The sequence below is a fragment of the Rhipicephalus microplus genome, chromosome 3 (genome assembly GCF_043290135.1).
Source record: "Rhipicephalus microplus isolate Deutch F79 chromosome 3, USDA_Rmic, whole genome shotgun sequence".
NCBI lineage: Eukaryota > Metazoa > Arthropoda > Arachnida > Ixodida > Ixodidae > Rhipicephalus > Rhipicephalus microplus.
The window spans coordinates 10,887,501-10,901,020 of record NC_134702.1 but is presented as its reverse complement, the minus strand read 5'-3'; the positions used below and the strand labels follow the sequence as shown (position 1 = coordinate 10,901,020).

General features: G+C 46.3%; 1 protein-coding gene across 1 annotated transcript in view; it reads right to left on the bottom strand.

Annotated features, from left to right (window-relative positions):
* Positions 1–703: 703 nt before the first annotated feature.
* LOC142803590 (basic helix-loop-helix ARNT-like protein 1) overlaps positions 704–13,520 on the bottom strand; it is a 75,076-nt gene continuing 62,259 nt past the window's right edge. The window contains exon 2 of the mRNA XM_075888878.1: positions 704–2,296. Within this exon, the coding sequence (XP_075744993.1) occupies positions 2,124–2,296 (173 nt within the window). The 3' untranslated portion in view covers positions 704–2,123. The remainder of the gene's footprint in view (positions 2,297–13,520) is intronic.

Here is a 13,520-nt window from a genome sequence, read left to right as displayed (position 1 = left end):
TTGGTGTATAATCTGGGAGGCGTAATGAAAATGACCAGAATAATGAGAGAGAAAAATACCCACAGCTGCCCTCTCGCCACTCATAGATGCATCCGTTGCAATTACTATATTAGTACCTAATTGAGACAGCTGTTGTTCTAATAAACCAATCAAAAATTTAGAGGGCAAGTGTTTAGCGTTCATGGGGAAGATATCGTCAAATTTTATTTCCACATGGCCGATTGGTTTGACAGATGATGTGATCTCAAATATATTAACATTTAAAGCATCTAGAAGTGTTTGAACAAATAGCACTTGGGGTTTATATACACGGGACCAATGCTCAATGAAAAAGACACCAGGCTCGGCAAAGAATACAAATTGTCGTCTTCTTAAAGTGGATTCAGAAAACTTTAAATAGGTGTTTACTGTTAAAATACGAAATCTTCAAGCAAGGGTGGGTATCCGAGCTTCTTGATACAAAACATTGTTAGCTGTAAATTTTGGCACACCTAAACAACTACGTAGGGCTTCCCGCTCTAAGAGAATGAGGGGGTTTATTTTGTATGCTGGTCCACCAGAGAATAGTACACATCCGAATTCAAGAATCGAACAAACGTACATGCGATAAATCATGATCAGCGTATCTCTGCGAAGACCGGAACGGAGGCAGCCAAGCCTACCTATCATTCCAACAGCGCGTGTTTTACCTGTGTGATGAGTACCCAGAGTTAGGCTCATTAGAAACATCTTCCTTTTCTCTCACAGAATTGCTCGTCATGGAGCTCACAAAAACAAACGACCCTTCAATGGCACAAGGGTTTAAGAATAATGACAACAAACATGTCATAATCATTTCAAACATATGTGTTTTGAACAGGAGAAAGCGAATAACTTTAATACAATAGGCCATGGAATAACATTGCGAACTCCCGTGATGACCTTGATCTGGACACAAATATTCGCATATTCAGTTCTTCATTCTACCAGCACACTTGTTGCAGGTTTTCCTCATATACACCATGGAATATCTTTGCACTGTATCTTTTATTATAAAACCGTCGCAACGGACACCTTATGGCGAACACAATGTCATCGCTCAATTCAGTTGACTTCATATCTCCATTTGCTTGTGTAATTTACGACACGAACAAAGCCTTCACGATTACCATTAAGATCATCGTAATTAAAACACAACGCGATTCAAGCACACCGTTTAAACTTACACAATGTGACTCGGACTGTTGCTCAGTTTTAACTTTATGTATACCTTTGCTGCAAGTAGAGTGGTGTTTTGGTATATTCCGTGGAATCACTGCTCACATCATGTCACCAACACGGCTGCGACGACTAGACTTATCGAATATGACATGATGCGTCTAAAGAGTCGTACCTCTATCACTCTAAACAGCGTGTCAGCCAAATCCCGCATCAAATCACGCGCCTTCGAGGGCTCACAGCATGGGCATCGGCTGACGCTTTGCAGAGGAGACGACGCAGAAACAAGGTAAATCAGCCAATTGTTTTGCCTGCTTTATTGTACAAGCAGGTTCTATAACGTGCTCTAGTCCGATTGCAAGTGATCTCTACCACTGTCAGCGCAGTGCTTCGTCACAGTGCTCCTTAATTAATGTTTTTCTGACGCCTGCGATTCCAAATGTGTGCGTTCACGCATTCAAGGAATGCGCAGCAAGGGTAGAGTTTATTATTATTCTTCATTTCGAAAGTCTTCCCCATAGTCTCAACGATGCTTGCGAAGCGGCTGCATGACACGGTCCCACGTCAATCTGTGGGCAGGAAATAGTGGAGCACAACCGACATCGCTGTATAGGAGCAGAACTCGCTGTTAAAGCACAGGAAGCCTAAATAATAAAACCAGCACTCTACGACAAGGACGCCACGTGGTTTACCGCGAACAGCGCTGGAGGAGATGGATGTCAGTTCCTTGAAACGTTTCCTGCTGGGCTCGGTCTTTACCGAGGTGTGACTTGGAGTTCTGTGCGATAAGGCACACACACTTCGGATTGAATACAAACTAGATGCAATGTATTCGCATGAGTGTCCATAGATGCTGCATTCTTCTCTGTTCGACGTGAGGAACGGTTCGCGGGAGGTCCGCGTAAACAGGAGTGCGAACGGGTGTTTCAACGCAAGGGCCACGGCATGCCACTGAAGTCCACCGGTCCACCAAGTCCAGCGTCCGCTTCCAGCAAGCTCACGATGACCGCCATGGTCGCCTCGTCGTTTTCTTCACTGTTGTACTGACTTCCGGTAGTCCGGATGTCCCGACTCACGAAGCTCTTCACCAGGTCCAGATCTACGATGAAGAAGCAGAACGTAAAACTAGAGGCAAGATCCCTTACTGAGGTAAGTATACGAGAGTGTATCAATTTTATTTGAGCGAGAAATTGTTGATACACTTATTTCACGTATTTGCTATTACATATTTCTTCTGCTGTTAGAATCGTTCGTCACCCTTTAAATGGGCCCTGAAACAATTTTTCAAGTAACCATTGAATGGATTCACTGAAAGAGCTGATTGCCTCACGAATTCACAGCCACAACAATTTTAAGAATCTATCCAGTACGAGCGGAGTTACAAAGGATTGTCGCACGCTACAATTGCGTTCTCCCTCAATTATCTCACCCCGGCGAAAGCGCTGGAGGCTACACATGCAGGGAAGACAGTATACGCGAGTGGATCACAGTGTTATTTGAGCGAGAAATTGCTGATACACTTGTTTCGCGTATTTGCCATTGCATATTCATTGTGCTTTCAGAATCGTTCGTGACTCTTTAACAAACTTGTTGGGTTCCATGATGTAAGTAACGCGTTGTTCAAAACAATAAAAAATTAAAAGAAAATTGTCACCTCTACCTTGGAAGCCGAACAAGTAGTCACCGTGAGAGCCGTAGACAATTATGGTATTACAGGTCGCGTTTAAGGCCTTTGTTCGACATGTTTTTCTTTTTCAGCCATTACTAATAATATTAATATTTCTTGGGGTTTAGCATCCCAGAACCACCATATGCTTATGAGTGACATTGTAGTGATGGGGCCCAGAGATTTCGGCTACCTAGGGTTTTTTTTAACGTGAACCTAAATCTAAACACATGGGCATCTAGCATTCTCGCCTTCATCTAAAATGCGGCTGCCGCGACCGGGATTCTATTCCGCGACCTCCGAATCAGCAGGAGTGCCGTAGCCATTAGACCACCGTGGCGAGTTTGCTTAGCCATTATCGTACGTTTACTCAAAGCCTAATTATTCTCGGCATGAGACCATGTTTGTAAATAATGTATACAACACGGAAGTGTGATGGCTTACTTGTGAAACTCGCCACAAGTTCCTTTTCTGGTGTCATGGTGCGCTCACCGATGACGTAACTCTAGTCATCACAAAGTGCGCGCGCTGATTTAGGTCGCTTTCTAATAATTATAACTTATCAAAACACCACATCACAAACTAGCTTCATTAGGACATATATAGTGCGAAAACTAGCATTTTGCGAACGTCGCACGTATGGTGCTGCCTTAAAATGTGCTGTCCGAGAAATTATAAGAGCTTGTAGTCTTTAACCTATTGCCCTCCAAAAATGGAAACCTCACTTGGGTAGGCGGGACCGAATGTTCAGAACACTTCCAATGATTATTCACTCATTAGTGTGTGCTCTTATTTTTTCCCTCCCTGAGACTAAGCACTGCAGGCGATTGAATAGTTTCATACGTTGGTTTTAGACTTCAGCAGAATAAAACGTCATTGTGCCCTTCTAAGCAGCCGTAACTTAATTTCGACTGCAATTAACCAGTGCATATGATGAAATAGAGGTGTGCTCAGCAAAAAATCTAATATGGTTCTTCTCTCTGCCTTCTCCATAACGTATCATTCCAAGCTGTAAACTTTTGGCGTCTGTTCAAACTCCAGGACACATCTTTTCACAAAATTGGAAGTTACCTTGCCTAAACGTTTTTACAAATCTATCTATCTATCTATCTATCTATCTATCTATCTATCTATCTATCTATCTATCTATCTATCTATCTATCTATCTATCTATCTATCTATCTATCTATCTATCTATCTATCTATCTATCTATCTATCTATCTATCTATCTATCTATCTATCTATCTATCTATCTATCTATCTATCTATCTATCTATCTATCTATCTATCTATCTATCTATCTATCTATCTATCTATCTATCTATCTATCTATCTATCTGTCTGTCTATCTGTCTGTCTGTCTGTCTGTCTGTCTGTCTGTCTGTCTGTCTGTCTGTCTGTCCGTCTGTCTGTTTGTCTCTATCTATCTATCTATCTATCTATCTATCTATCTATCTATCTATCTATCTATCTATCTATCTATCTATCTATCTATCTATCTATCTATCTATCTATCTATCTATCTATCTATCTATCTATCTATCTATCTATCTATCTATCTATCTATCTGTCTATCTATCTATCTATCTATCTATCTATCTATCTATCTATCTATCTATCTATCTATCTATCTATCTATCTATCTATCTATCTATCTATCTATCTATCTATCTATCTATCTATCTATCTATCTATCTATCTATCTATCTATCTATCTATCTATCTATCTATCTATCTATCTATCTATCTATCTATCTATCTATCTGGTCACACCCACGTCCTGTATCCTGTCATTTTCACGTCACGATATTGGCGGAGGTGCTGTTTTCTCCAACTGATGCTTGGGACACCTCTGCGCCCTGGCACTTCGAGTCCACTATACCGCAACCCGTTCCTGCAGTGGATACGCCTGTCCACCGCTACAGTCGCTTACAGCGAGGCCTTAGTCCCGAGGTGATTCCCCTCGAACTTCAACAACACACCGTGCCTGGAGAAATGGCTACTGGAGGGCCTTCACAGCTTACTGTTGATCAGCCTCAAATTCCCGAGACCTTTCACGGTGAGGTGTATGAAGACGTTGAGGACTGGTTAGCCCAGTATGAACGAGTCACCAAGGCCAACCGCTGGCCCATTGTACAAAAGCTATCGCGCGTCTACTTTGCATTAGAAGACAGCGCTCGTACGTGGTACGACAACCACGAGTCAATGCGTTCTTCGTGGGATGAATTTCGGCAGCGAATTCTCGGGACATTCTCAAACACCGATCGCCGTGATTCTGCTCTGCAGCTCATCGAGGCACGCATACGAAAAACCGAACGAGAGCGCGCAGCCATGTTTACGGAGGGCATGACCTGCCTATTTCGGCGGGCTGACTCCGAGGTGCCTGAAGGTAAAAAACTGCGACATTTGATGAGGGGCGTCAAAAAAGAGCTGTTTGCCGGTCTCCTACACAACTCGCCGCCAAGCGTAGCGGAATTTATCAAAGAGGCTACGACAATCGAGCGAGCACTGCAGCAACAGCGCCTATACCACGACCAACCAAAAAACACGTCTCCCAGCCTCTCTGCTTTGACTGCCAGCAGCGAGTGTTCTCTGCGTGAGCTCATTCGTGAGGTCGTTCTTGAGGAGATCCGAAACCTCCTTGTGACTCCGCAAGAAAATACCGTGGCTTGCGTTGCAGAAGTTGTGCGGCAAGAACTCCGCCAGGCATTTTCGTTGCCCGAATCGCTCTCAGACCAGCGGTCTGTAAGCTACGCACCGGCCGTCCGTCGACCCACTCCAGTGACGTACAACTCGACACCACTGGCTCATCGCGACGTCAGTCAAGGGCCTTACAACGAGCCGTGGGCCCCAGCTTCCAATCCGCCGCTGCCGTATCCACAGTCTTACGTGCCTATGCAAACGTCGCCGATGTACACTCCGCCGACATCTGCATCTTGGTCGCAAAGAATGCCCACCAGTCGACCATTCATTCGTAAGACGGACTTGTGGCGCACCGTCAACCGTCAACCACTTTGCTTCCATTGCGGAGAAGCCGGCCATGTTTTCCGCATTTGCCCATACCACGACCATAGACATCAGAACTTTCTACAAACCTCCTCGCATGCTTATTTCGATAACCTCCGTGACAGAAGTGCATGGCCTGCAAGCACTGCAACCCGATGTGCCGCATCATCGACCCCGCTCTCCTTCACCTGCACCTAACTCGCCGCAGCAGTGCAGTTATGCCGAGGTGGTGCGGGACACATCCCCTAGCCCTCGTCGGAAAAAATAACAGCAGCGACCTTTGGGGGGAAGGCTGCCGCCCGTCGAGATGCTACCACACCCCCAACATCTTTACTACGACGCGATACGACGGATGATACCACGGATCGTACGACGGACGATACCAAGGACGATACGACGCCACCGACACCAACGGAAACCGTACGCGCTAATCTAGACATTTGTATAAACAGAGGCCCAGTAACAGTGCTACTATAGATACTGGTCTTCTCTATTATCAGTCGTAAACTCGCTGACTGCCTAAAGAAAGTCAGAACAATATGGACGGGCCCGAACATAAGAATCGCAGGGTGTCAATTGGTGACGCTGACGGGCAAATGCACCGCTCAAATTAATACCGGCAGTTCAGATTTCGTCGCTACTTTCGTAATTTTATCGGAGTGCTGCAAAGACCTGATTTTGGGCATGGACTTCCTGCGTGAATACGGCGCCGTTATCAACATTCCTGAGAGACCGGTTACGTTTTGGATGGCCACAGGTCAAGTTTCAGATGGGCCCTGTTCAGACCAGTGACGTAAATCTTCGCGCGTCTTTGACGACGACGTGACCATCCCGCCGGGGTCGAGTGCACTCGGGCTGTGACAAGTGACACGTCGAGCAATCCTAAAAACATCGCCGAGTGAATTCGAACACTGCTATTATGCCATGGTTTATCTATCGCAAGATGCATCGTGAGCATAAAATGCGGAGACACGCACGTCCTTGTTATTCAGCTCTGAACGCCGACATCTAACGAGGGGCATGGCAGTCGCGTACATGGAAGAGCTCGCCGAGATGACAGACTGCCTCCTTGAGAAAGATAATTCAACTGATCTGCCCCCCCCCCCCCCCCCGTGCCTCTATCTGTTGATATTGGCCCAAGTTTGCTGCCGGCGCAGAGGCAAAGTATCCTGCAGCTTATTAACCAGTTTGAAGATTGTTTCTTTTCGACGTCCAGGGTACATCAAACGCCACTGACGAAACATCGAATCATAACGGACGACATGATCAGACCCATCAGGCAGAACCCGTACCGGGTAGCTCCGCGAGAACGTGAAGCCATCAAAAACCAGGTGCGACAGATGCTTGAAGACAACGTTATTCAGCCGTCGAAAAGCCCTTGGGCTTCGCCGGTTGTATTAGTGAAGAAAAAAGACGGCACCTTACGTTTCTGCGTGGATTACCGCAAGCAGGCTCTGGTGATAAAAAAAAAAAAAGACGTCTACCCACTTCCGCGTATTGACGATTCACTCGATCGATTACGGCATGCGCCTTATGTCTCGTCGATGGATCTAAGGAGTGGGTATAGGCAGATAGCAGTCGATGAAAGAGACCGGGAGAAAACAGCTTTCGTGACATCTGATGGCCTTTTTGAATTTAAGGTACCTCCATTTGGCTTGTGCTCACCGGCAATGTTTCGGCGGCTAATGAACACCGCACTATGAGGCCTCAAGTGGCAGACGTGCTTAGTGTATTTAGATGACGTCATCGTATTTTCTGCCACATACAACGACCACGTCAGGCGACTGCACTCAGTATTTCAAGCTATCCGTTCAGCCGGACTAACACTTAAGCCAGAAAAATGCCATTTCGGCTTCTAAAAGCTTCTGTTCCTGGGGCATCTTGTCAGCAGTGAAGGTGTGCGGCCTGGCCCTGAAAAAATAGCTGCCGTTACGAATTTTCCAGCGCCAACTGACAAAAAGGCGGTCAGACAGTTTTTAGGACTGCGTGCGTACTGCCGACGCTTCATTGAGAACTTCCCGCCCATTGCCTCGCCGTTGACCCGCCTTACCAGAGAAGACATCGCATTCGTACGGAATGAAGAACAGCAAAACTCATTCGAAGAGCTGCGGGAACACCTTCAGAAGCCACCAGTCGTCGCACACTTTGATGATGACGCCCCGACAAAAGTGCACACCGACGCTAGCAATGTCGGCTTAGGAGCTGGACTCGTGCAATGCCAGGATGGCGCCGAACGAGTAATTGCTTACGCGAGCAGAACTCTTTCACGTGCGGAAGAAAATTATTCCACCACGGAAAAAGAGTGCCTTGGGTAGTGTGGGCGGTTATGAAATTCCGCCCGTATCTGTATGGTCGTGCTTTTAATGTTGTCAGCGATCATCACTCCCTCCGCTGGCTACCCTTTAGGACGGTTGGCGCGCTGAAGCCTGAAGCTTCACGAATTTGACATGATGGTCGTCTACAGATCGGGGAAGCGACATTCAGACGCTGATTGCCTTTCTCGTGCGCCATACGAACCTGCGATGGCAAAAGATGACGATACATCCTTTGTCAGAGTTGTAAACACGGCTACTGTCGCACAGCTGCAACGAGACGACCCGTAACTTGAACCCACTATTCTTTTTTGGAGGGTCGCACTTCAGCTGTACCTAGATTGTTTGCGAAAGGGCTTTCGTCATTTTGCTTGCGTAATGACGTCCTGTATAAGATGAACTTCACGTTACACAGAAACGACTACTTACTCGTCGTCCCAACATTTCTAAAGAATGAAGTATTACAGGCGTGCCACGATGAACCAACATCAGGCCACTTGGGCTACACGCGTACGCTGTGCAGAGTGATGCAGAAATACTACTGGCCAAGACTGACGGTGACCATTCAACATTATGTTTGGACGTGCCTTGATTGCCAGCGCAGAAAAGTCCCACCCGTCAAACCAGCAGGTTTCCTCCATCCTTTTGACGTGCCTGTTACTCCATTCGCTCAAGTCGGAATGGATCTTTTGGGCCTATTTACCACCTCATCGGCAGGTCGCAGATGGATTATAGTAACCACCGACTACCTCACTCTTTACGCCGAAACCAAGGCTCTGGAGAGGGGCACGGCAAGTGAAGAAGCCCGATTTTTCGCGGAGAATGCGCACGTGCTGAGGCATGGCGCTCCGTCAGTGGTAATAACTGACAGGGGAACTGAATTTGCAGCCGAAATATTACAGACAGTTTTATGACTTAGTGGCACGTCCCACCGCCGAACAATGGCGTACCATCCACAAGCGAAGGATCTTGCGGAGCGTCTCAACAAGACACTTGCGGATATGGTCTGCATGAACGTCGATGTGGAGCATAAAAACTGGGACGAGATCTTGCCGTATGTCACGCTCGCCGATAACACGGCTCATCAAGAAACAACAAAAACAACGCCATTCCGTCTTCTTCATGGTCGTGAAGTCACCACTATGCTGGATGTTATGCTGCGGCACGAGTGCGAAGACGTTGAAACGGATGGTGATTATATCACCCAGCTTGCCGAAGAAGCCCGACAACTTGGACGCCTACGTATTATTTGCCAGCAGAACTACGATTCAAGACGGTACAATCTTCGTCACCGACTAGTCTCATACGAGCCAGGAGAGAAAGTTTGGATATGGACTCCTATTCGGCGCCGTGGTCTCTCAGAAAAACTTCTAAGACGGTACTTCGGGCACTATAAAGCTCTACGACGTCTCAGTGACGTTATTTATGGGGTTGTTCCTGATACTGCGCACTCCTTAAGGCGTCGAAGGTGTGCTGCAAAGGTTGTGCACGTGGTTCGGATGAAGCCTTATTTCTCCGAATGAACTCATGTGTTTCCAACGAGTCCAAACCACTTTGATTATAAAGCATCGGGACAATGATTTCTTAAATGGGAGGCTAATGTCATGGCTAAAGGCCAGGCAAGAAGACAGAGGACGACAAAGTGATGAGCGTGGACAGCGATCACGGTTCCTCCGAGGAATACAACGTCGAAGCGGCTGCTCTTTTGTTCTGTTAATACAAACCTTGGTTTTCCTGGTCACACCGTTGTCCTGTATCCTGTTATTTTTACGTCGCGACAGTACTTTGAAGCCCTTATCGCTACATATAAGGCGCGCTCACACGTTCTGCCTCGGACTGGCGTTTTGAGTGAATTATTCTTCGCTCAGTTCATTGTACAGCAGGGATACTTCTTCTTTAAAGCCGAAAGATGGAAGCGTTCACTGAATACCACCGCAAACTAACGCACTTTAGCCCTTAGTTATGCGTAGTTTTACCACCGTATCGCTTGAATGCATTCTGTGATAATCGTGCCGTAGAAGAAACACACGAAAACGTAAGGAACGCGCCACGTGCGTTTGTATAGTCGGTCACACCACGCACTTCCTGATAAGCGAACGAGGGAAGGCACGCTCTTATCACATCCAAGATACCGTACGTCCACTTTCCCATTGTCGCGAAAGTGACCATAGAAAAGTAGATGTATGGTAATCTGTAACCCACTGCTAGCAGACCATCGTCTACAAGTGAAGATTGGGCGAGCTGGTTTGTCGTATACTTGAACCACTTGAACTGTAACGGCAAAGAAGAAACGGTCGAGCCGGCCAACACAAAAGGGCAGAGTGCTTGAGTGCAAAGCGCTCCATCCTTTTGTGTTGGCTGGCTCGGCTGTTTCTTCGTTCCCGCTATGCGCTGGACTAGTTCAAGTAGTAGTAGTAGTAGTAGTAGTAGTAGTAGTAGTAGTAGTAGTAGTAGTAGTAGTAGTAGTAGTAGTAGTAAATAAGCTATCATTTATGTAACGTTCTCTGGAACAACCATGCGGTCTTGCAGATGTATGCATAAACAAAACAATAAAAATAACCAACAAAATACAGACTATCTTATGAAAAATCAAATAAAAAGAGTGGAAATCTACAGACAAGAAGAGATCAGTGCAAAATTGGAATAATAAAAAGACAAGACCAGAGTCATGGAATGGGAGTGAAAAATAAAGGGGAATACGCACAACTATGTAGAAATTTTTCTGGTTAAAAACGGAAAAGAGAAGAATCTGCACATTGTGAAAAACTATGTTAAAACAGTACAAAGCTGAGATAAACACAATCAAAGTGAATTGTGAAAGATGCCAAGATCATAAAAGATAAACGAACACTGAATGCAACTATTAAGTTGACGTTGATTGGTGAAATAGCGGTCCAGAAACGTCGTAGTGTTACTTTCGTGCCAAGGAAGTGCTTAGCAGAGTGACTTGTTGGGCGACTTGGTTCATTCTTAACGAGCTTATGGCGGAAAAAAAAAAACACGAGAGAAGGACAAGCGCTTGGGGCTTATTTCGAAATAAGTGTTTATTTTGACATAAAATCCCGTTTCAGTAGTCGGCATTGGGTTAGCGCACTTCAAATTACCCGCCTCAAGGAGAACGTCGCACGTCACTGTGGCCGTGCACAACGTTGACCGGCTTTACTGCGTGGCTGCCGTAGCAACAGAACGAAAACAGCGGGAGCCACAGTAGCAACAACGGCCATTGAACCATTTCCTGCCATTAGCTCCGAATGATTGATTGATTGATTGAAAACTTTATTGAACTATTTACAATGTGCTCTCGCTTGTTAGCTTCAGCACCACGAAAAAAAAATCGGGTGACCTCAAACTGGTCAGCTTGTTACTGCAGGGCAGAGAATGGCGATCGTGCCCAAGGCAGCACACTACAGGTTTAGCCTGGCTCTGATGAGTGGGTCTTCAAGTATCAAGTTGGTAGTCCCTTCCATGTCTTGCTGTAGCTGAGGCAGGGTATGTGGGCTTTTTTCATGAAAGCAGCTCGGCTTGATTCGTGAACGGGACATTCCTAGAAGATATGCTCCGTCGTTGCTGGCTCGTGGCAGTAGTCACAGTTGGGGTCGGAGTACTTTGTCGGGTGTATCTTGCGAAGGACCGAGATAGTCATGAAACTTCGTGTTTGCAATCTTCTGAGTGTGACCTCGTAGAGGCGGGTGAATATTGGGGATGGTGCATCATGTTTTGTAGCTTCTTCTAACTTGGACCTTAATTGCCACCGGCGTTGAACTTATTCGGTAGTTGCTTTCATGGGTCTCATCTTGCGTCATCGTTGCGTTCTGCTTCGAGCTCGCATCCCCGAGTCGTTCCTTGCTATGATGCTGCAAGGCTCGTTGATGAACTAGCTCGTGTCCAGGTATATTTGTGTGTCCAGGAGTCCAATGAACTCGTACCCGGACTGATCGTTCTTGAAGTTTGGTGGCCTAGTGCAGGATGTGCCTGGCGTACGCTGGTAGCTTTCTTCTAGTTTGGAGTGTTTGAAGCACTTGCTGCGAATCCGTGAAGATGTGAATAGTGTTCCACTGAACTATCAAAGGCATGATTCTGAATCTATGGTTTCTTCTTGATCTGCACTTGCAATAGGCCTGACGCGTTTGTTACCTTTAACCTGCGTTTTTGGTTTGAGTGTCTCAATAATGCGTTACATGTGCTGTAGCTGTGCAGCGAATTGCTCGAAGCGACACTCGTATTTCTCATGCTCGGGGGCGAGTTGCCGTTGACTCAAGGTTAGAGCACCCTGGCAGCGTTTTGTTCTTTCAATTAGATAATCACAGTTTTAAGTTGATCAGTAGTTTTCTGTTGGTCACTGATAATTTGCAGATACTTATTCTGGGTGTTTCGCAGTTCCGCTAGTTCTTGCAGAACGCTTGGATGCGTCTGTAGTGCAGGCGAGGCATTAGGTGGAGACTGCGTGTTATGCACCTTAGCTGCATATTTGGTGGGGGACGCTAGCTGCGTCGGAGGTTGTGTTGCTGACTGCGGGCGCGTCTGCAGTGTGAGTGTTAGTTGATGCGTTGCAAGAGACGGAAAGTTCTGTTATTCTGACTGTTGCGTCTTCTGGGTCTTTTTGCCTGATGCGCAGCGGTTTAGTGATGAATAGGGTGCCGCTGGCTTGTGTGGTTTAATTGTTCACTCGCTTACGAAGAGCAGCAGTAGCTGCTGCTACCTTTAGACAGTCGGGTGAGCGTGAGTCATGGGATCCATTGCAGTGTATGCATTTCGGAGTACAGATAAAATCCTCCGCATGTTTTGTATGGCACTCTGTGCAAACTCCTGGGTACATTTTAGGGGCTGTGCAAACGTCAGCTCTGTGTCCTACGCCTAATCAGTTCAAGCATGACGTTATCTTGGGTCTGTATTTGTGCACAGGGAAACGTACTGATTCGAAAGACACGTATTCTGGCAGGTTTGAACCACTGAACGTGATTAGTGCTGTGTTAGACGGCCCGAGAGGCTGTGCTGACACCACTTCATGAGTTGAACTTGTCAGGCCTTGCATTAACTGCTCTTCAGTTAATCTCTTGATTCTGTGAATGACGCTCCTTATGCGCCCTTCACGGAGTGCAACGTATGTATTAAACTGCATGATTTGATCCTCAATGATCACGTGCTCCAGATTCAGCAGATGTGCAGCTTGCTCTGTGTAGCAATCACTACTGCTAGGTTAGACTTGGTGAGGAGTCTGCAGTGAATGTCCGACCTTTTTATTTGAGGAAGACTTAGACAAAGTCTATACGCAAATTGGTACGGCGGAATCTGGGTAATGTTAAATGCTTTAGGCCTCAACATTATGGTCTCAAATAGG